General features: G+C 44.2%; 1 protein-coding gene across 8 annotated transcripts; it reads left to right on the top strand.

Annotated features, from left to right (window-relative positions):
- Positions 1 to 2,376: 2,376 nt before the first annotated feature.
- L1TD1 (LINE1 type transposase domain containing 1) lies at positions 2,377 to 19,215 on the top strand. Of its 8 annotated transcripts, XM_065521515.1 has the most exons (7): positions 2,377 to 2,474; positions 3,062 to 3,275; positions 3,882 to 3,977; positions 11,302 to 11,412; positions 12,178 to 12,250; positions 13,740 to 14,854; positions 16,997 to 19,215. In XM_065521515.1, exons 6-7 carry the CDS (start codon positions 13,841 to 13,843, stop codon positions 18,638 to 18,640), a joined length of 2,658 nt encoding a protein of 885 aa, XP_065377587.1. In that variant the 5' UTR covers positions 2,377 to 2,474; positions 3,062 to 3,275; positions 3,882 to 3,977; positions 11,302 to 11,412; positions 12,178 to 12,250; positions 13,740 to 13,840; the 3' UTR covers positions 18,641 to 19,215. The 8 variants fall into 8 exon arrangements, with proteins under 8 accessions (XP_065377587.1, XP_065377570.1, XP_065377565.1 ...); XM_065521498.1 differs by lacking the exon at positions 3,062 to 3,275; XM_065521493.1 differs by lacking the exon at positions 11,302 to 11,412.
- The last annotated feature ends 327 nt before the right edge of the window (positions 19,216 to 19,542 follow it).

Below are 19,542 nucleotides of genomic sequence, written 5' to 3'. Positions count from 1 at the left end.
TCACCTTGCCCACTGCCTACACAGAGCCCATTTATCAAGACGGGGGAACTGCAATAGAGAAAGAGTAATTCACACAGAGTGGGCTGTGTGGGAGACCGGAGTTTTATTACTCAGATCAATCTCCCAAAGCATTCAGAGATCAGAGTTTTTAAGGACAACTTGGTGGAAGGGGGGAAGCCAGTGAGCCAGGAGTGCTGATTGGTCAGGTCAGAGATGAAATCATAGAGAGTCAAAGCTGTCTTCCTGTGCTGAGTCAATTCCTGGGTGGGGAATTGACTCACCAATATCAGGTGAGCCAGTTTATTGATCTGGGTGGTACCAGCTGATCCAAGTGCAGGATCTGCAAAATATCGTGAAATATCTCCCTGGTCTTAGGTTTTACAGTAGTGTTTTTATCCCCAGAAGCAATCTGAGGAGAGTCAGAGTCTTGTAGCCTCCAGCTGCATGATTCCTAAACCATAATTTCTAATCCTGTGGCTAATTTGTTAGTCCTGCACAAGCAGTCTAAATCCCCAGGGTTTGTTCTGGGAAAGGGCTGTTGTTGTTTCAAACTATGAACAAGTGATCCTTCCACCTCATCCTCCCAAAGTGCTGGGATTATAGGCAGTAGGAAGAAATAAGGGATTAAAAACAAAAGACAAGGCCAGGCGTGGTAGCTCACACCTGTAATCCCTGCACTTTGGGAGGCTGAGGGAGGTAGATCACAAGGTCAGGAGTTCCAGAGCAGCCTGGCCAACATGGTGAAACCCCGCCTCTACTAAAAACACAAAAATTAGCCGGGTGTGGTGGCGCATGCCTGTAGTCTCAGCTACTCGGGAGGCTGAGGCAGGAGAATTGCTTGAACCGGGGAGGCGGAGGTTGCAGTGAGCCGAGATTGTGCCATTGCACTCCAGCCTGGACGACAGAGCAAGACTACGTCTCAAAAAGCAAATAAATTAAAAATAAAAAACAAAAGACAAAATTCTGTGTTTATTCATGTGCTGTGTATTGACTGAACTACCAGATATTGAGGCTTCTCTGCTTATTAGCTGCATGATGTTGGGCAAGTCAAGTTCCATGTAAGCCTGGCAAGTCAGGCCTGGGGAGTCCAACAGAAATTTTGAGTCTCTATTACAGAGCAAGACACTGTCTCAAGAAACAAAATGAAACAAAAAAGAGTATTGGTATGTGGGGAGTTTGGCTCCTGTAGAAAGGGTAGTCTGGGAGACCTGTTAGAGGAGTTAACATTGGACCTGAGACCTGAGGATGAACAGAAGCCATATTGAAAGAACTGAGAAAATAACTCAAAGAGGTGGATGGGCGCGGTGGCTCACGCCTGTAATCCCAGCACTTTGGAGGCTGAGGCAGGTGGATCACGAGGTCGGAGTTCGAGACCAGCCTGGTCAACATGGTGGAACCCCATCTCTACTAAAAATACAAAAATGAGCCGGGCGTGGTGGCTCGCGCCTGTAATCCCAGCTACTCAGGAGGCTGAGGCAAGATAATCACTCGAACCCAGGAGGCGGAGGTTGCAGTGAGCCCAGATTACGCCACTGCACTCCAGCCTGGTGACAGAGCAAGACTCTGTCTCAAAAAGAAAAAAATAAAAAATAAAAAATTAGCTGGGCGTGGTGGCGTGCTCCTGTAATCCCAGCTACTCGGGAGGCTGAGGCAGGAGAACTGCTTGAACCCAGGAGGCGGGGGTTGCAGTGAGCCCAGATCGCGCCACTGCACTACTCCAGCGCTGTGGCGACAAGAGAAAGACTGTCTCAAAAACAAACAAACAAACAAAAACTCGCGGAGGAAACAGCCAGTGCAAGGGCCCTGAGGCAGGAAGTTCTGTTTTCTGAGGAACAGAAAGAGACCGTGTTTCTGTTGTGAGGAGAGTAGTGCTAAGACAATGTTGAAGGGGCAGTCAGGATAGAATGAGGAGGTAGAAATTCAACCGAAACAGGAAGCCACTGAAAGGTATTGGAAGGGGAGGAGGATTGCAGAGGGGTCGCGGGAGAGACCAGGGAGCAGTTGGGGGTGTTTTCAGTGATTCAGATGAGAGACAATGGGGCTTGGACTGGGCTGGAGCTGTGGAGATGGAGAAAAGCGGGCAAATTGAAGGACTCAGGAATGGATTAACTGCGAAGGTTGAAGAAAAGGAATGAGGTGACCTTGGGATTCACGCCTGGCTGATGAGGCGCTTTAGAGGTGCCTTTATTCAGATTTCAGTCTGAAGTCGGGTCTGAGGGGTGGGGCTCGTTCAAGCGAAGGCTCGGTGGAGACAGAAGGAACTGGGCTCAGTCGGGAGGCAGCGATGGAAGTCAGCAATCGCTTAGGGCAGAATGTGATTTCCGGGGAGGAGGCGAGGGTATGTAGACCGAGGGGGTTGGACACACTAGGAGGGGAGGAGCCAGCCGAGAGATCCTGAGTCCCCTCAGTCCTTAATTAAAAACCTCCATCCTCACTTTGTTCGCGTCAGTCGTCCAGGCGTCCTTTTCCGCCAGGTAAGGCTCCCCCGGGTGTTTGGGGCCCTGGGTGCCCCGGGTAAGGCTGGTCCAGGCGCGTGGGATCCAGGGCGCCCCGGGTAAAGCTGGTCCAGGCGCGTGGGCTCCGGGGTGCCCCGGGTAAGGCCGGTTCAGGCGCGAGGGGCCCGAGGTGCCCCAGGCAGGGCTGATCCGGGTGCGTGGGTCCAGGGGTGCCCCGGGTAAGGCTGGCCCGGGTGCGTGGGGCCCGGGATGGGGCAGGCAGTTGGCCGCCTCACTTTACTCCCTGCTCTTTCCCTTACCTTCCGTGGCGAAGTGAGGAAAAAAAGTATCCTAAGACTTTACCCCCAAATTGGAAACATTAAAGTAGTTCTGTAAAGAAAAAATGAAGTCAAGAAAATGAGGTGGTGTTTGACAAGTCCTAGCTTTAAAAAAAAAAAAGGATGGAGGGGGCGGAAGCGGTGGCTCACGCCTGTAATCCCAGCACTTTGGGAGGCCGAGGCGGGCTGCGGTCGGGAGTTTGAGACCAGCCTAACCAACATGGAGAACCCCGTTTCTACTAGAAGTACAAAATTAGCCGGGCGTGATGGCGCATGCTTTAATTCCAGCTACTCGGGAGGCTGAGGCAAGAGAATCGCTTGAACCCGAGAGGCGGAGGTTGCACTGAGCCAAGATCGCGCCATTGCACTGCAGCCTGGGCAACAAGGGCGAAACTCCGTCTCAAAAAAAAAAAAAAAAAAAAAAAAAAAAATGGAAGCCGGGCGCGGTGGCTCACGCCTGTTATTCCAACACTTTCGGAGGCCGAGGCAGGCGAATCACGAGGTCGGGAGATCGAGACCATCCTGGCCAACATGGGGAAACCCCGTCTCTACTAAAAATAAAAAATTAGCCGGGTGTGGTGGCTCGCGCCTGTAACATTCCCAGCTACTCGGGAGGCTGAGGCATGAGAATCGCTTGAACCGGGGAGGCGGAGGTTGTAGTGAGCCGAGATCGGGCCACTGCACTGCAGCCTGGGCAGCAAAGCGAAACTCCGTCTCAAAAAAACAAAAAGTGTTTTATTATGTGACTGGAAAAATTGATTTGGAAGTAATAACTTCTGCATTTTCTTCAATTTCCTCCAATTGTTAGGCAAATTTCATTCTTGTTCAAATTGCAAAAGGAAAGCGTGTCTTCCATAATGGACCCCCAACTCTCACAAAGAAGAAACCATTCTCTCCAGCCCCTCCCTGTCCTCCTCAGATTCACCTCTGGGTCCTCCCCTTCCCTGCAGCCCTTTCCCGACTTGCACCCCAGACTCTGCTAATGACTTGTGTGCCTTTTTAAGCAAACACGTGCATAGAGAAGTGCTTTTTTTTCCTGTCTACAATATGAGGTGATTTTCTACGTTAAATAAACCTTAAAATTTGGTGTTATGAACTTGAATTCTAGGCACCAAGGCACAGCTTCCAGTAGACCCAAGTCCTGCTTTGCAGAGAGTTCGTCTTCCCCGGGAAGGTACAGAGGTGGATGAACTGCTGAGACTTGGTAGGTAGTTTAGTGGATTCGGGGCAGGATTAGTGGCGGGTATGTGTGCCGGTGGGGTTTTTTGTTTTTTGTTTTTTGTTTTGAGACGGAGTCTCGCTCTGTCACCCAGGCTGGAGTGCAGTGGCGTGGTCTTCGCTCACTGCAAGCTCCGCCTCCCGGGTTCACGCCATTCTCCTGCCTCAGCCTCCCGAGCAGCCGGGACTACAGGCGGGACTACAGGCGCCCGGCTAATTTTTGTATTTTTAGTAGAGACGGGGTTTCACCGTGTTAGCCAGGGTGGTCTCGATTTCCCGACCTCGTGATCTGCCCGTCTCCGCCTCCCAAAGTGCTGGAATTACAGGCGTGAGCCACCGCGCCCGGCCAACCGGTGGGGTATTTTATTTTTTGAGACGGAGTTTCGCTCTTGTCTCCCGGGCTGGAGTGCAATGGTGCCATCTCCGCTCACTGCAACCTCCGCCTCCTGGGTTCAAGCGATTCTCCTCCCTCAGCCTCCCAAGTAGCTGGGATTACAGGCGCCTGCCACTATGCCCGGCTAATTTTTGTGTTTTTAGTAGAGACGGGGTTTCGCCATTTCAGCCAGTGTGGTCTCGAGCTCTTGACCTCAGGTGATCCTTCCACCTCCATCTCACCAAGTGATGGGATTACCGGCGTGAGCCACCACGCCTGGACTGGGGAGGGGTATTTTAGAGTGAAACAGGGGAAGTGACCTTGGGTCTGATAAAGAAATGAGTCCTAACTATAGTGTGGATTAGGACCCTTTTGCAGTCTGGTGCTATTAGCAGAACCCACAGTTTCGTAATCACTAGAAACCACGTTTTATTTCACATAACAGTTGTTGCAGGTTTTGCACTCACTACTTAAGATTAAAGGGTAGGACCTGCGTGGTGGCTCACACCGGTAATCCCAGCACTTTGGGAGGTTGAGGAGGGCAGATCACTTAAGGTCTGGAGTTCGAGACCAGTCTGGCCAACATGGCGAAACCCCATCTCTACTAAAAAATACAAAAATTAGCCGGGCGTGGTGGCACGCTCCTGTAGTCCCAGCTACTTGGGAGGCTGAGGCAGGAGAATCGCTTGAACCTGGGAAGCGGGGGTTGCAGTGAGCTGAGATTGTGCCACTGCACTCCAGCCTGGGTGACACTGAGACTCCGTCTCAAAAACAAAACAAAACCCTGTAAATTACTTGAATGCCCACTGCTGAGGGAATTACTTACTGAACCAAAGTATGTTCAATATGTTCAAAATATGGCATGTCACACATAGAAAAGTGAGGTGTGCACATGTAACTGGAAGATTACAAATGGCCTATTGAAAAAGAAAAATAATGTTAAAAGTATAAAGCTATTAAAAAAAAATTAAATATCCCCTGACCTAAGGAAAGAGACATACCAACTAGAATTCGAAGTTGGCATTCTCCTTTATTGTCCTCCTATGCACCCATAAAAATCAGGCACTTTAGCTTGGTATGGTGGCATGCCTGTAATACCAGCTCCTTAGGATAAGACTGAGGTGAGAGGATCACTTGGTCCCAGGAGTTTGTGACTGCAGCGAACAGTGATCATGCCACTGCTTGTCACGCTGGGTGAGAGTGAGACCTCAAAAAAAAAAAAAAAAAAAAGCGAAAACACAAAAGAAAAGTCACCTGTACATTGTGAGAGATACCACACCAAACTTTGGGTGGCCTCAGAGGTCAGATTATAGAGACTGAGGTGAGGGAATATTAATTTTTCTTATATAAAAGAAAGAAAAAAGAGAAGTCCATAATCCCCCAGCAAATTCAGAAAAACCCACACACCAACCCCCCAGTAACAGGCTGCCAGTGTTGAAAAGGTAATTCACCACAAAGGAAATGCAAGCAGATAAACATATGAAAAGATGGCAGTCACAAGCCAAGGCAATGCAAATCAGCAAGCTTTTTTCCATCCCTAAAATTAAAGGAAAAGTTTATTCTCCCTCCCAACCCCCAGTCCCTTGAGGGAAGTGCTAAACATTTTTTGCCTTCCCAACCGGTGTTCTCCTATATTGCATACTTTTGGAGTAACCTCCTTAAAATATAAAGCAGAACTTGTGAGTACACTGATGAAAATCTCCCAAGTCTCCCTAATCACTTTCTTTTTCTTTTTTTTTTTTTTTCTGACAGGGTCTTGCTCTGCCTCCCAAGCTGGAGTGCAGTGATGCAATCCTAGCTCACAGTAACCTTGAACTCCTGGGCTCAAGTAATCCCCCCACCTCAGCCCCCCAAGTAGCTCAGACTGCAGGCAGAAGCCAGGACGCCTGGTCCCTGAGCCCTTTTGATGGCTACCATCCAGCCCTGAGGCAAAATTTGCTAAATTTGTACCAGCCTCTGCTTTATTCTTGATCAGGGATTCTGAACCCAGAGTGCCTGGGTAGTGCCTGGCTAGAATTCAGAGTATGTGATATCTTGGATGTGAAAAAGGTCACGTATATTTATTGTCATTAAACGCTAATTATAATTTAGCCTTCAGCATTTGAGGCCAGGAGCAGTAATGCTTGTAATCTCAGCACTTAGGGAGGCCTAGGCGAGTGGATCACCTGAGGTCAGGAGTTTGAAACCAGCCTGGCCAACACGGTGAAACCCCGTCTCTACTAAAAATACAGAACTTAGCTGGGCATGCTGGCGTGTGCCTGTAGTCCTCAACCCAGGAGGCTGAGGTGGAAGAATCACTTGAACCCGGGAGGCAGGGTTTGCAGTAAGCCGAGATTGTGCCACTGCACTCCAGCCTAGTCGACAGAGTGAGACTCTGTCTCAAAAAAAAGGAAAAAAAAAAGTAGCATTTGATACAGTTAATGACAAATAATAAATCCCACTGCACCGGGCTGTAATTTTCAGTTTTAAGCCAGGCATGGTGGTGTGTGCTTGTATTCCCAGCTACTCAGGAGGCTGAGAAAGGAGTTTGAGTGTAGCCTGGGCAACATGGCAAGACCCTGTCTCTTTTTAAAAAGTTAATTAATTTCCGGTTTCTCATTGCACCTATCATGTACTATAGAGTGACTCTTGGAAAACACATTACCCAAAAAAGGTAGTGTTACATAATAGGGCACCGGCCAGATTAATTACTGAAAAGGTCTAAAAATCCCCAGGGTCACTATGAATGTGACCAGAGTGGATATTTGCCCCTGCACTGGCTGTAATCAGGATGTTCAAACACTGGAATGTGTTTTGATATGCATTCTCCTGACTAATATAATTGACCAATCTTTTTGTGTTTACTGTACATACGGTTTTTGTATATGTGTTTAAGAATGGGATTGTACTCTGTATATTTTCTGCACCGTTTTTTTCCTTCTAACGTACCAAAGACATCCTTAACCAATGTGTATGATTCTAATATACTCTATTAGGTAAAGTATAATTTTTATACGTACATTAAACATATTGTATGCACCATATAGAGTATATATATCATAACATATGGTGTGTATATATAACATAATGTATATTATTATTATTTGAAATGGAGTTTCACACTTGTTGCCCAGGCTGGAGTGCAATGGCGTGGTCTCAGCTCACTGCAACCTCCACCTCCGGCATTCAAGCAATTGTCCTGCCTCAACCTCCCAAGTAGCTGGGATGACAGGCGCCCACCACCACGCCTGGCTAATTTTTGTATTTTTAGTGGAGACGGGATTTCATTTTGGCCAGGCTGGTCTCGAACTCCTGACCTCAGGTGATCACCCACCTTGGCCTCCCAAAGTGCTAGAATTAACATACGTGAGCCACTGTGCCTGGCCATAATGTATATTATAATGTATATTTTATAAATTAATGTATTATATATACTTATATATATCTATTATATATAATCGCATTGTGTACATAAACCATCATTTGTTCAATCCTTCTCTTTTAAGGACATTGTTTTCTAATTTGTTTTAGTTTATCAATTTTATTTTAGTTTTAGTTTTAGTTTTTGTTTTTGTTTTTTTTTTTGAGATGGAGTCTCGCTCTGTCGCCCAGGCTGGAGTGCAGTGGCCAGATCTCAGCTCACTGCAAGCTCCGGGTTCTCGCCATTCTCCTGCCTCAGCCTCCCGAGTAGCTGGGACCACAGGAGCCGCCACCTCGCCTGGCTAATTTTTTGTGTTTTTAGTAGAGACGGGGTTTCGCCGTGTTAGCCAGGATGGTCTCGATCTCCTGACCTTGTGATCCGCCCGTCTCGGCCTCCCAAAGTGCTGGGATTACAGGCTTGAGCCACTGCGCCCGGCCTAGTTTTAGTTTTTTTTTTTGAGATGGAGTCTTGCTCGCTCTGTTGCCTAGGCTGTAGTGCAGTGGCATTAACCCTAATTCAACCTCTGCCTCCCAGGGTCGAGTGATTGTCCTGTCTCAGCCTCTGGAGTAGCTGGGATTACAGACGCCCGCCATCATGCCCAGCTAATTTTTGTATTCTTAGTAGAGACAGGGTTTCACCATGTTGGCCAGGCTAGTCACCATGTTGGCCAGGCTGGTCTGGAACTCCTGACCTCAGGTGATCTGCCCTCAGCCTCCCAAAGTGTTGGGATTACAGGCATGAGCCACCGCAACCGGCCTCAAGTTCACTTATTGTAGCGTTTATTGGACACAATAAAGGCACAATTGTTATCAAAAGAATTTGTCTGCATGTGAACATGTTACCCTTGTTTTCAGCTTTCTGTTTCATCTTGGCAAGTAGAAGTCTGTTTCACCAGGGAGAGCTCAGTGGTTTTCCTTAAGGATTTTCAGTTTGAAAAAAAATTTAGAAGCATTATCAGGCCAGGCCCGGTGCCATATGCATTCCAACCTCAGCGAGTGAGACCCTGCGTCAGAAAAAAAAAAAAAAAGCATTGGAGCATTTTCTTTCCTTTTTTTTTTTTTTTTTGGCTCTGTCGCCCAGGCTGGAGTGCAGTGGCGACATCTGGGCTCACTGCAAGCTCCACCTCCCAGGTTCATGCCATTCTCCTGCCTCAGTCTCCCAAGTAGCTGGGACTATAGGCGCCCGCCACCGCGCCCAGCTAATTTTTTGTATTTTTTTTTTTTTTTTTTTTTTTTGAGACGGAGTCTCGCTCTGTCGCCCAGGCTGGAGTGCAGTGGCGCTATCTCGGCTCACTGCAAGCTCCACCTCCCGGGTTTACGCCATTCTCCTGCCTCAGCCTCCCGAGTAGCTGGGACTACAGGCGCCCGCCACCTCGCCCGGCTAATTTTTTTGTATTTTTAGTAGAGACGGGGTTTCATTGTGTTAGCCAGGATGGTCTCGATCTCCTGACCTCGTGATCCGCCCGTCTCGGCCTCCCAAAGTGCTGGGATTACAGGCTTGAGCCACCGCGCCCGGCCAATTTTTTGTATTTTTTTAGTGGAGACGGGGTTTCACCATGTTAGCCAGGATGGTCTCAATCTCCCGACCTCGTGTTCCACCCACCTCGGCCTCCCAAAGTGCTGGGATTACAGGCATGAGCCACCACGCCCGGCCAGTAGCATTTTCAAACATCAGTGAAAGAACTCATCATCCAGATTCAAAAACAAGTATTTTTCCCCATTTGCTTAATCTCCCTTTTTTCTTATTTATTTGTTTGCTGTGTTTTAAAGTAAATCCCAGACATCATACCATTTCACCTGTAAAAACTTCAGTATGTAATTTTTATAAAATAAGGACACTTTCTTAACTAAATACAGTATTGTTACAGTTAATAAAATATATATTCCTCAATATCATTTAATAATCAGTCCATATTCAATACTCCCTGCATTTTATAGTTGATTCATTCAAATAGAGATCCAAAATAGGGGGAGCATACACTGCATCTAGTGAATTCCCTTAGTCTTCTGAATGAGAGTGGGCCCCTTTATTCCTGTTGAAGTCCTGTATAAGTTCCTACAGACCTGTCCTGTGGACTACTCGGTTGCTTTCTCAGTCCTTGATTAGATTCAGATACTACTGTTGCTTGGTTTTTTAAATTTACTTAATTAAGAGGATGAGGCTGGGTGAGGTGGCTCACACCTGTAATCCCAGCACTTTGGGAGGCCTAGGTGGGCGGATCACCTGAGGTCGGGGGTTTGAGACCAGCCTAACCAACATGGAAAAACCTCGTCTCTACTAAAAGTACAAAATTAGCTGGGCGTGGTGGCGCATGCCTGTAATCCCAGCTACTTGGGAGACTGAGGCACGAGAATCTTGAACCTGGGAGGCGGAGGTTGCGGTGAGCCAAGATCACGCCATTGCACTCTAGCCTTGGCAACAAGAGTGAAACTTCATCTCAAAAAAAAAGGGGATTAAGTGTGTAACTAATACTGATTCCTTCTCTTTTTTAGTAATCATTTACATGTTTCTTCTTTTAACCTTTTCTGTGGTGTAATCAAGATTTTCTGTATACATTTGTCCCCCTTACCTCCTGTTGCTCATATTTTGGAAGTTATTTTGTGATAGATAAGTGCCATGTTTTTAAAACAATTTTTTATAACTATCATGCTTTTTTTTTCTTTTTTTTTAGCTGTTCATTTATAATTTTTTATTTTTTATTTTTTTGAGACAGAGGCTCACTCTGTATGTAGCCCAGAGGCATGAGCTGGGCTCATTGCAACTTCCACATCCTGGGTTGAATTTTTTTTTTATTTTTTGAGACAGTGTCTTGGTCTCTTGCTCTTGTCACACAGGCTGGAGTGCAACCACACAATCTCAGCTCACTGCAACCTCCACCTCCTGGCTTCAACTGATTCCCCTGCCTCAGCTTCCCAAGCAGCTGGGACTACAGGAACCCACCACCACGCTCAGCTAAATTTGTATTTTTAGTAGAGATGGCGTTTCACTGTGTTGGCCGGGCTAGTCATGAACTGCTGACCTCAGGTGATCCGCCCACCTCAGCCTCCCAAAGTGCTGGGATTACAGGTATGAGCCACCTCACCTGGCATAATTTGTTTTTTTAAAAAAACTAGAGATGAGGTCTCACTATATTGCTGAGGCTGCTCAAACTCCTGGGCTCAAGCAATCACCTCAGCCACCCAAAGTGCTGGGATTACAGGTGTGAGCCACTGCGCTTGGCCTGTTTTAAATTTTTATGGTAACATAGTAGATGTATTTATTTATTTTCATACAGACATGCAATGTGTAATAATCACATCAGGGTAAATGGGGGTATCCTATCCACTGCCTCAAACATTTATCATTTCTTGTTAAAAACATTGCAATTATTCTCTTTATGTATACAATAAGCTATTGTTGAGTGTAGGTACCCTGTTGTGCTACCAAATACTAGATCATTTTTGTACCCATTAGCCATCCGTATTCCCTGCACCCATCCACCTACTACCCTGCCCAGCCACTGGTAACCATCATTCTACTCTCTTTTTTTTGAGACAGGGTCTCACTCTATCGCACAGTATGGTGGCGTGATCTTGGCTCACTGCAACCTCCACCTCCCGGGTTCAAGCAGTTCTTATGCCTTAGCCTCCTGAGTAGCTGGGACTACAGGTGCGTGCCACCAAGTCTGGCTAATTTTTGTTTTTGTTTTTGTTTTTTCTTTTGAGATGGAGTCTCGCTCTGACGCTCAGGCCAGAATGGAGTGGCATCATCTAGGCTCACTGCGAGCTCTGCCTCCCAGGTTCATGCCGTTCTCCTGCCTCAGCCTCCCAAGTAGCTGGGACTACAAGTGCCCGCCACCATGCCCAGCTAATTTTTTGTTTATATTTTTAGTAAAGATGGGGTTTCACCGTATTAGCCAGGATGGTCTCTATCTTCTGACCTTGTGATCTGCCTGCCTCAGCTTCCCAGAGTGTTGGGATTACAGGCGTAAGCCATGGCGCCTAGCCTCGGCTAATTTTTGTATTTTTAGTAGAGATGAGGTTTCGCCATGTCGGCCAGGCTGGTCTCGAAGTCCTGACTTCAGGTGATCCACCTGCCTTGGCCTCCCAAAGTGCTGGGATTCTAGATGTGAGCCGCTGTGCCTGACCTTTTTTCACTATTCTCTAGAAGAGTTGGGGCACAACTATGATAATAGTCGCTTCTAAATTTTCTGATTTAATTATGAAAGTTGAATGGTGCTCCCATTTTTCAACCATGCTTTATCTGTAGTTGTGCCCCCTTTTTGTTCATAGTGTTCCTTATTTGTATTTTGGTTTTGTTAATTCTGTATAAATTTCTGTTTTTCATTTCTTTGATTTGTGCACATCTCTTGGTTTCTTGGGTAGATTTTGCCCTTAATCTGATAATTTAACTTTAATTTTTATTCTTTTCTAGAAAATTCTAACATTTTAAGTCGATACATTTTCCTCAAAGCACCACTTCAGCTACATTCCCCAAGTTTTGATAGGTAATTATCATTTTGATTTAGTATTTTAAGTTTCTCCATTAGTTTGACTGATTAGTCATTTTAAAATTTAAATAACTTTAACCTTTAGTATTTAAACATTAAACATAGAAGTTTTAAATTTATTTTATCTTTTAATTTTATGCTATTATTTTTCCTGGTTCAGTTTTTATTGCAATGAAAAATTTCAATTATTTTTTAGAAACAGAGTCTCACTATGTTGTGCAGGCTGATGTTGAACTTCTGGGCTCCAGTAATCACTCCACCTCAACCCCCCAGAGTGCTGGGATTACAAGTGTGACACCGTGCCCTGCTTGAAATTCTTGGTTGGGTGCTCAGCAGATATCTTTTGTCCTGACATGAATGACATTTTAGCTGCTTATATGATTCTTATTTTGAAGGGGAGGGGACAGGGTCTCACACTGTCACCCAGGCTGGAGTGCAGTGGCGCAGTGTCAGCTCACTGCATCCTCTGCCTCCCTCAGGCTCAAGTGATCCTCTTACCTCAGCCTCAGTTATTGCTGGGACTACAGGTGCACACCACCACACCAGGCTAATTTTTTTATATTTTTGTAGAGACAGAGTTTCACCATGTTATCTAGGCAGGTCTCAATCTCTTAAGCTCAAGTGATTCACCTGCCTTCACCAAGGAACCCTTTCTAGATTGCCCTGTAATCTAAAAAACAATATTCTTGGCTGGGCACGGTGGCTCACGCTTGTAATCCCAGCACTTTGGGAGGCCGAGGGAGGCGGATCACGAGGTCAGGAGTTTGAGGCCAGCCTGGCCAACATAGTGAAACTCTTGAGCCTTCGAAGTAGTTGGGACCACAGGCGTGTGTCACTATGCCCAGCTAATTTTTATATTTTTTGTAAAGAAGGCCTCCCTATGTTGCCCAGGCTGGTCTTGAATTCCTTGGGTCAAGTGATCCTCCCACCTCAGCCTCTATAAAAGTGCTGGGATTACACCCGTGAGCCACCATGCTTGGCCAAGAAAGTAATTTTGAATTGACTTGATAACTGGTTTTCAGAAAAAGTCTTAATAATCTCTGCAATTCAAAAGGGACACCTGTTTCTCAATTTTCTGTAAGATTCCATTCAAGTTAGCTGAGACTTGGATGATTTGGTATGATACATATGTTGATTTTTTAAAGAATAACATCTATTTTCTTGTAATTAATCTACTCATTATAGAGAACATAGACAACAAAGCTAATAGTATGGCAAATCAGACAGCTTCATTCTTAGTTATCTGCTCTTTGGTTAATTTATTGCATTCAAATCTTTATGTAAAGGGAGTTTTCATGATAATCTATAAATTATGAATTCTAATTTTTTTCTGGTCTTAGTTTACAGATACCCATTTTGTTAGTGAACCTTTTATTAATTTATTATGGAGTGCACCCAGCATAGTTTTCTTAACTAAGCTCATATTCTTACAAAGTTTCTCAAGAGAATTCTTCAGTAAGTAATTTTTCATTTCTTTGTATTTCAGATTGACATATTTTAAGATTTTTTAATTTCTGAGGTCTAGCCGACCTGTAAATCATTCTGCAGGAATTAAAAACAGAATCCAGTCTTGACAACATATCCACAATGTCTGATGTATCTAGTAGTGTACAGTCAAAATTTGCTAGACTTGCAAAGAAACAGGAAAATATCACCTATATGAAAAGAAAGCAGTTAACAGAAACTGAAAAGGACATAGCTCCAGTATTAGATGTAAACTGCAAGGACGTATCAGCAATTGTTATGAATAAGTTTAAGGTCTTAATGGAAATTCAAGACCTGAAGTTTGAGGAGATGAGAGAAACTCTTAAAAGTGACCTAAAGGCAATTTTAGGAGGAAAAACTACAATACCTGAGGTAAAGAATTCAGAGAACTCCAGTAGTAGGACAGAGTTTCAACAAATAATCAATTTAGCATTACAAAAAACAGGGATGGTAGGGAAAACGGAAGGAGAAAACTCTAAAGTAGGTGATGATATTGAGAATTTAACCTTTAAAGTCAAAGAAGTAAATGAGCTGAGCAGGAAATTAGACAACGCTGATGAATACAATAGGAAGGAAGGTAAGAAATTACCCCAGAATGAATCACAAAGTTACGAAGTCCTTGGAAGTATGGAAGAAACCTTATGCAATGTAGATGACAGACATGGAAATCACAATGTCCATTTAGACATTACAGAAGGAGAGAGAAGGAAGGATGGGGAGGATGAATTTGTCAAAGACATGGGAGAGGAAAAAAAATTTCAGAAATTCAAGAATAAAGAGGACATTTTAAAAGCCTCCAGAGAAGAAAAAGTGTTGATGGATGAAGGAGCAGTACTTACCCTGGCTGCCAACCTTTCATCAGCAACGCTGAATATTAGTAAGCAATGGAGTGATGTCTTCAACATTCTGAGAGAACATGATTTTGAACCTAAATTTCTGTGCAAAGTTAAATTGGCATTTAAATGTGATGGTGAAATAAAGACATTTTCAGATCTGCAAAGCCTTAGAAAATTTGCCAACCAAAAATCTTCTATGAAAGAATTATTGAAAGATGTACTCCCACAAAAGGAAGAAATAAGTGGAGGAGGAAGAAGATATGGAACTCAAGAAAAAAGGGTAAGCGTACAAATAGATAAAGCTTATGTATAAATGTAATAGTTGGCACGGTTATTTTGAAGGATAAATCAATTTTTTTTTTCTTGAGTTTCACTCTTGTTGGCCAGGCAGGAGTGCAATGGCCCGATCTTGGCTCACCACAAACCCACCTCCCAGGTTCAAGTGATTCTCCTGTCTCAGCCTCCTGAGTAGCTGGGATTACAGGCTTGTGCCACCATGCCCAGATAATTTTGTATTTTCAGTAGAGACGGGTTTCTCCATGATGGTGAGGCTGGTCTCAAACCAAACTCCTGACGTCAGGTGATTTACCCACGTTGGCCACCCGACGTGCTGGAATTACAGGTGTGAGCCACTGCGCCCGGCCAGATAAATCAATTAAAGAAAAATGATTCCTTAAAAGTAAAAGCATAATACTAAAAGTAATGATTTAAAGGGCACTTTTTTTTTCTGTGAAGGTTTTATTATGTGCCGAGGGCAAGGGGGCCTCAGTCGTTCTTGGCAGCTGGTTTAATCATGGTGGCCAAGATGGTGCTCAGCTCCTCTCCCTCTTGGTGTGGATGTGTGACCTCAGCCTTTTCTTGATGAACTTGAGGGCCTCTTTCATCAGGCCCTCACCATCACACCATGGATGGTGTGATGCTCCTACCTGGCGAAGCAGCACACCTCTCAGATCATGTCCCACACTAACTTGGTGTGTTTGGTCAGATGGCTGGAGCAGCAGCTGTACCTGGGCTTTTGGTCATGTTCTTGATCACCTTGTTGCCCTTGCTGAGGCCCAAAGCCTTAGGGTCACACAGAGTTGTGGCTGCTGTTCTCCAATGGCTGCTGTGCTGGAAGGTGCTTTTTTTTTTTTTTTTTGGAGATGAAGTCTTGCTCTGTTTCCCTGGTGGGGGTGTGGTGGCTCAATCTGGGCTCACTGCACCCTCCACCTCCCAGGCTCAAGTGATCCTCCTACTCCAGCCTCCCGATAGCTGGGACCACGTGCATGCACCACCACGCCCAGCTAATTTTTGTACTTTTTGTAGAGACAAGGTTTTGCCACGTTGCCCAAGCTGGTCTCAAACTCCTGGGCTCAAGCAGTCTACATGCCTTGACCTCCCAAAGTGCTGGAATTACAGGTGTGAGCCACCATGCCCAGCCAAGGTCTAGATTTGTAAGCCAATATTTTTTACATGTTTCCAAATGAATGCTTCTCCTCTGCCTTTCCCACATTTCCAAGTGTAACCTCTGCAAAGTGAGAATCCAGAAGGAGAAGGTACACTTGAATCAACAAATTATTTAAAAATCAGTATTTAATTCCAGAAATTAGCTGCTTCTAGTGTTTACACAGATGAGGCACCTAACCTGTCCTGGTGGGTTTGGGAAGACTGAAAAGCTCAATGGCCGACTAAGGGCTTCAAGGAATATTAGGAGCCAACATTTATATTGCAGACATCATCAGAAGCTCAGTACCTTGCTTACTTTACATTACAACAATCCTGGGGTGGTACTGTCATTAGACCCTGCTTTATAAGGAAAAGTGAGGCACTAGTAGCAAATGTGGCAATTGGGCCAGGGTTTGAATAGTTTTGAACTGAGCCTGTTTTATTCCTAACCAAAGCCTGCTTGTCTTTAAAGTCATAAGGCTATAGTGTAAACTGCAATTGGGGTCTTTTTAAAAAAATTTTTGTATTAAATTTGTTATCTGTGGGGAAAGGTAAATGTGAGCTTGGCGTTTTTGTTTGTGTGTGGTTATCATCTTCCTAAAGCAGATTGTAAACTTTAGCCAGATTACAATGCCTATTTACCATAGGACTCATATGTAATAAGCAAACAATTCATTAAAACAGGTAATTACTGAGAATCAGTCACATACACAGCAGTAAATGTTGCGGGATCTAGAAGGAAGAAAGTAGACGTTATGACCTCATATAATTTGTTCCGAGATTACACAAGAAATGACAAATATCTTGAGATGATCTTAGGGAAACTTGACTTGTTTAGGGACCTAGGCCTTCAAGAACAATTAATATTTAAGCAGTTTTTCAGATATGTTCCCATTGTCAGAATGGAAGCCATATTAAAATTAGTGAATTGAAGTTTTAATTCTTTAAAATAAATGATTTGAATAAATAACTCTTCTTTTTCTTTGTTTAACTTTAGGGTAAAACCCTAATAGACTCAAAGCATAGAGCTGGAGAAATGACCAGTGATGGATTGAGCTTTCTATTTCTTAAAGAAGTGAAAGTTGCTAAGCCAGAGGAGATGAACAACTTAGAGACTCAAGAGGAAGAGTTTTCTGAGCTAGAGGAGCTGGATGAAGAGGCCTCAGGGATGGAGGATGATAGAGAAGATACCTCAGAGCTGGAGGAAGAGGAAGAGGCCTCAAGGATGGAGGAGGAAGAGGCCTCAGGGATGGAAGAGGAGGAGGAAGAGGCCTCAGGGCTGGAGGAGGAAGAAGAAGAAGAGGCCTCAGGGCTGGAGGAGGAAGAAGCCTCAGAGGAGGAGGAGGAGGAACAGACTTCAGAACAGGACTCAACCTTTCAGGGTCATACTTTGGTAGATGCAAAGCATGAAGTTGAGATAATCAGTGATGGCATGGAAACTATTTTCATTGACTCCATAGAGGATTCTGAACCAGAGGAGGAAGAGGAAGGAAAGGACTCTGAAATAGGAAAGGTAAAGACTACCTCCCTGCCTGAGAAAAAAGAAGCCTCATGTAGACAAAAAGAAATTCCCTTTAGTTATTTGGTTGGGGACTCTGGGAAGAAAAAGTTGGTGAAACACCAGGTGGTACACAAAACCCAGGAGCAACAGGAAGCAGCTGTGCCCACGAGTCAAGGAACTGGCACACCCTGTCTGACCTTATGTTCGGCCTCTCCCTCAGAGTCACTAGAGATAGGTTATGATGAGCATAAAAAGCATTCACATACAAATTTGAGTATTTCAACAGGAGTCACCAAACTTAAGAAAACAGAAGAAAAGAAACACAGAACTCTGCACACAGAAGAACTAACATCTAAAGAAGCAGACTTAACACAGGAAACAGAAGAAAACTTGAGAAGTAGTGTGATTAATAGCATCAGAGAGATAAAAGAGGAGATTGGAAATCTGAAAAGTTCCCATCCAAGTGTCTTGGAAATTAAAAATTCAGTAGATGATCTAAGTAGCAGAATGGACATACTTGAAGAAAGAATAGATAGTCTAGAAGATCAAATTGAAGAATTCTCTAAGGATACAGTGCAAATGACCAAACAGATGATTAATAAAGAAAGGCAAAGAGAGATAGAGGATAGATCCAGAAGTTGCAATATTCGTTTGATAGGAATTCCAGAAAAAGAGAATAATGAGAATGGGGCAGAGGACATAATTAAGGAAATAATTGATGAAAACTTTGCAGAACTAAAGAAAGGTTCAAGTCTTGAGATTGTCAGTGCTTGCCGAGTGCCTAGTAAGATTGATGAAAAGAGACTGACTCCTAGACACATCTTGGTAAAATTTTGGAATTCTAATGATAAAGAGAAAATAATAAGGGCTTCTAAAGAGAGAAGAGAAATAACCTACCAAGGAACAAGAATCAGGTTGACGGCAGACCTATCACTGGACACACTGGATGCTAGAAGTAAATGGAGCAATGTCTTTAAAGTTCTGCTGGCAAAAGGCTTTAATCCTAGAATCCTATATCCAGCCAAAATGGCATTTGATTTTAGGGGTAAAACAAAGGTATTTCTTGATGTTGAAGAGTTTAGAGATTATGTTTCGCATATGCCCACCTTGAGAGAACTACTGGAAGATAATGTGCTTTAGCACTCTAGGGTGGCTAGAAACAATATGCTTTCCTCCCCCAGCACACATCCAAAAATCAAGTAAAACTGGAAAATACACTTCTATCCAGAAGGATGGACAGCTAATAGCATACTTGGGGATGGAGGAGCAAGGAATATTACAGATTTACCTAGATGTTAATAAAGGGTGTGTTTAAAAAAGGCTGGTCTGAATGTAGAGTTATTTCAGTTGATTGTTCAGTCAGACAGAATTCCTTGTTCTACCTCCCCCACCCACCTCTCTACTGCAGTTGACTAGTCTTTTTAGAACTTATATTGTCCTAGCTTGTCTAAGAGTAAACTTCCTATACTATCGGGGGAGGGCCACACCTGTCAAGACAACCCATCAATGTAGTAGGAAAACAGGAGGGGACAGTAACAAAAGCACAGGAGTTCAAGGCCTCCTGGGCAATGTGGTGAAACTACAAAAAAAAAGGGAAGAAATGATACTTCACAAATTTGTATCATTTGTCATGATGTGATATTTGAATATTTTAAATCTTTTTCCCTTGAATACTGTATGCTATGTTTGCTTATTTAAAAATTTTTGATTACACATTTTCTGAAGTACTTTGTCATACATAAATAGCTTTTACATTTTACTGTGTAAACCCATTCCTGGAGAGATGAAATCTCTTCCCTAGCGTGACACTATAAGGTTTTCAGTTTATTTAAGAATGAAATGAATCGGCTGGGTGCTGTGGCTCACACCTGTAACCCAAGCACTTAGGAAGGCTGAGGTAGGCATATCTCGAGAACAAGACCATCATGGTCAACATGGTGAAACCATGTCTCTACTAAAAATACAAAGTTAGCTGGGTGTGATGGTGCTTGCCTGTAGTCCCAGCTACTTGAGAGGCTGAGGCAGGAGACTCCCTTGAACCT

This window comes from Macaca fascicularis, chromosome 1, assembly GCF_037993035.2.
Source record: "Macaca fascicularis isolate 582-1 chromosome 1, T2T-MFA8v1.1".
In the NCBI taxonomy this organism is placed as follows: domain Eukaryota; kingdom Metazoa; phylum Chordata; class Mammalia; order Primates; family Cercopithecidae; genus Macaca; species Macaca fascicularis.
Note: the sequence above shows the minus strand (reverse complement) of the source record. Positions and strands in the feature narration are given on the sequence as shown.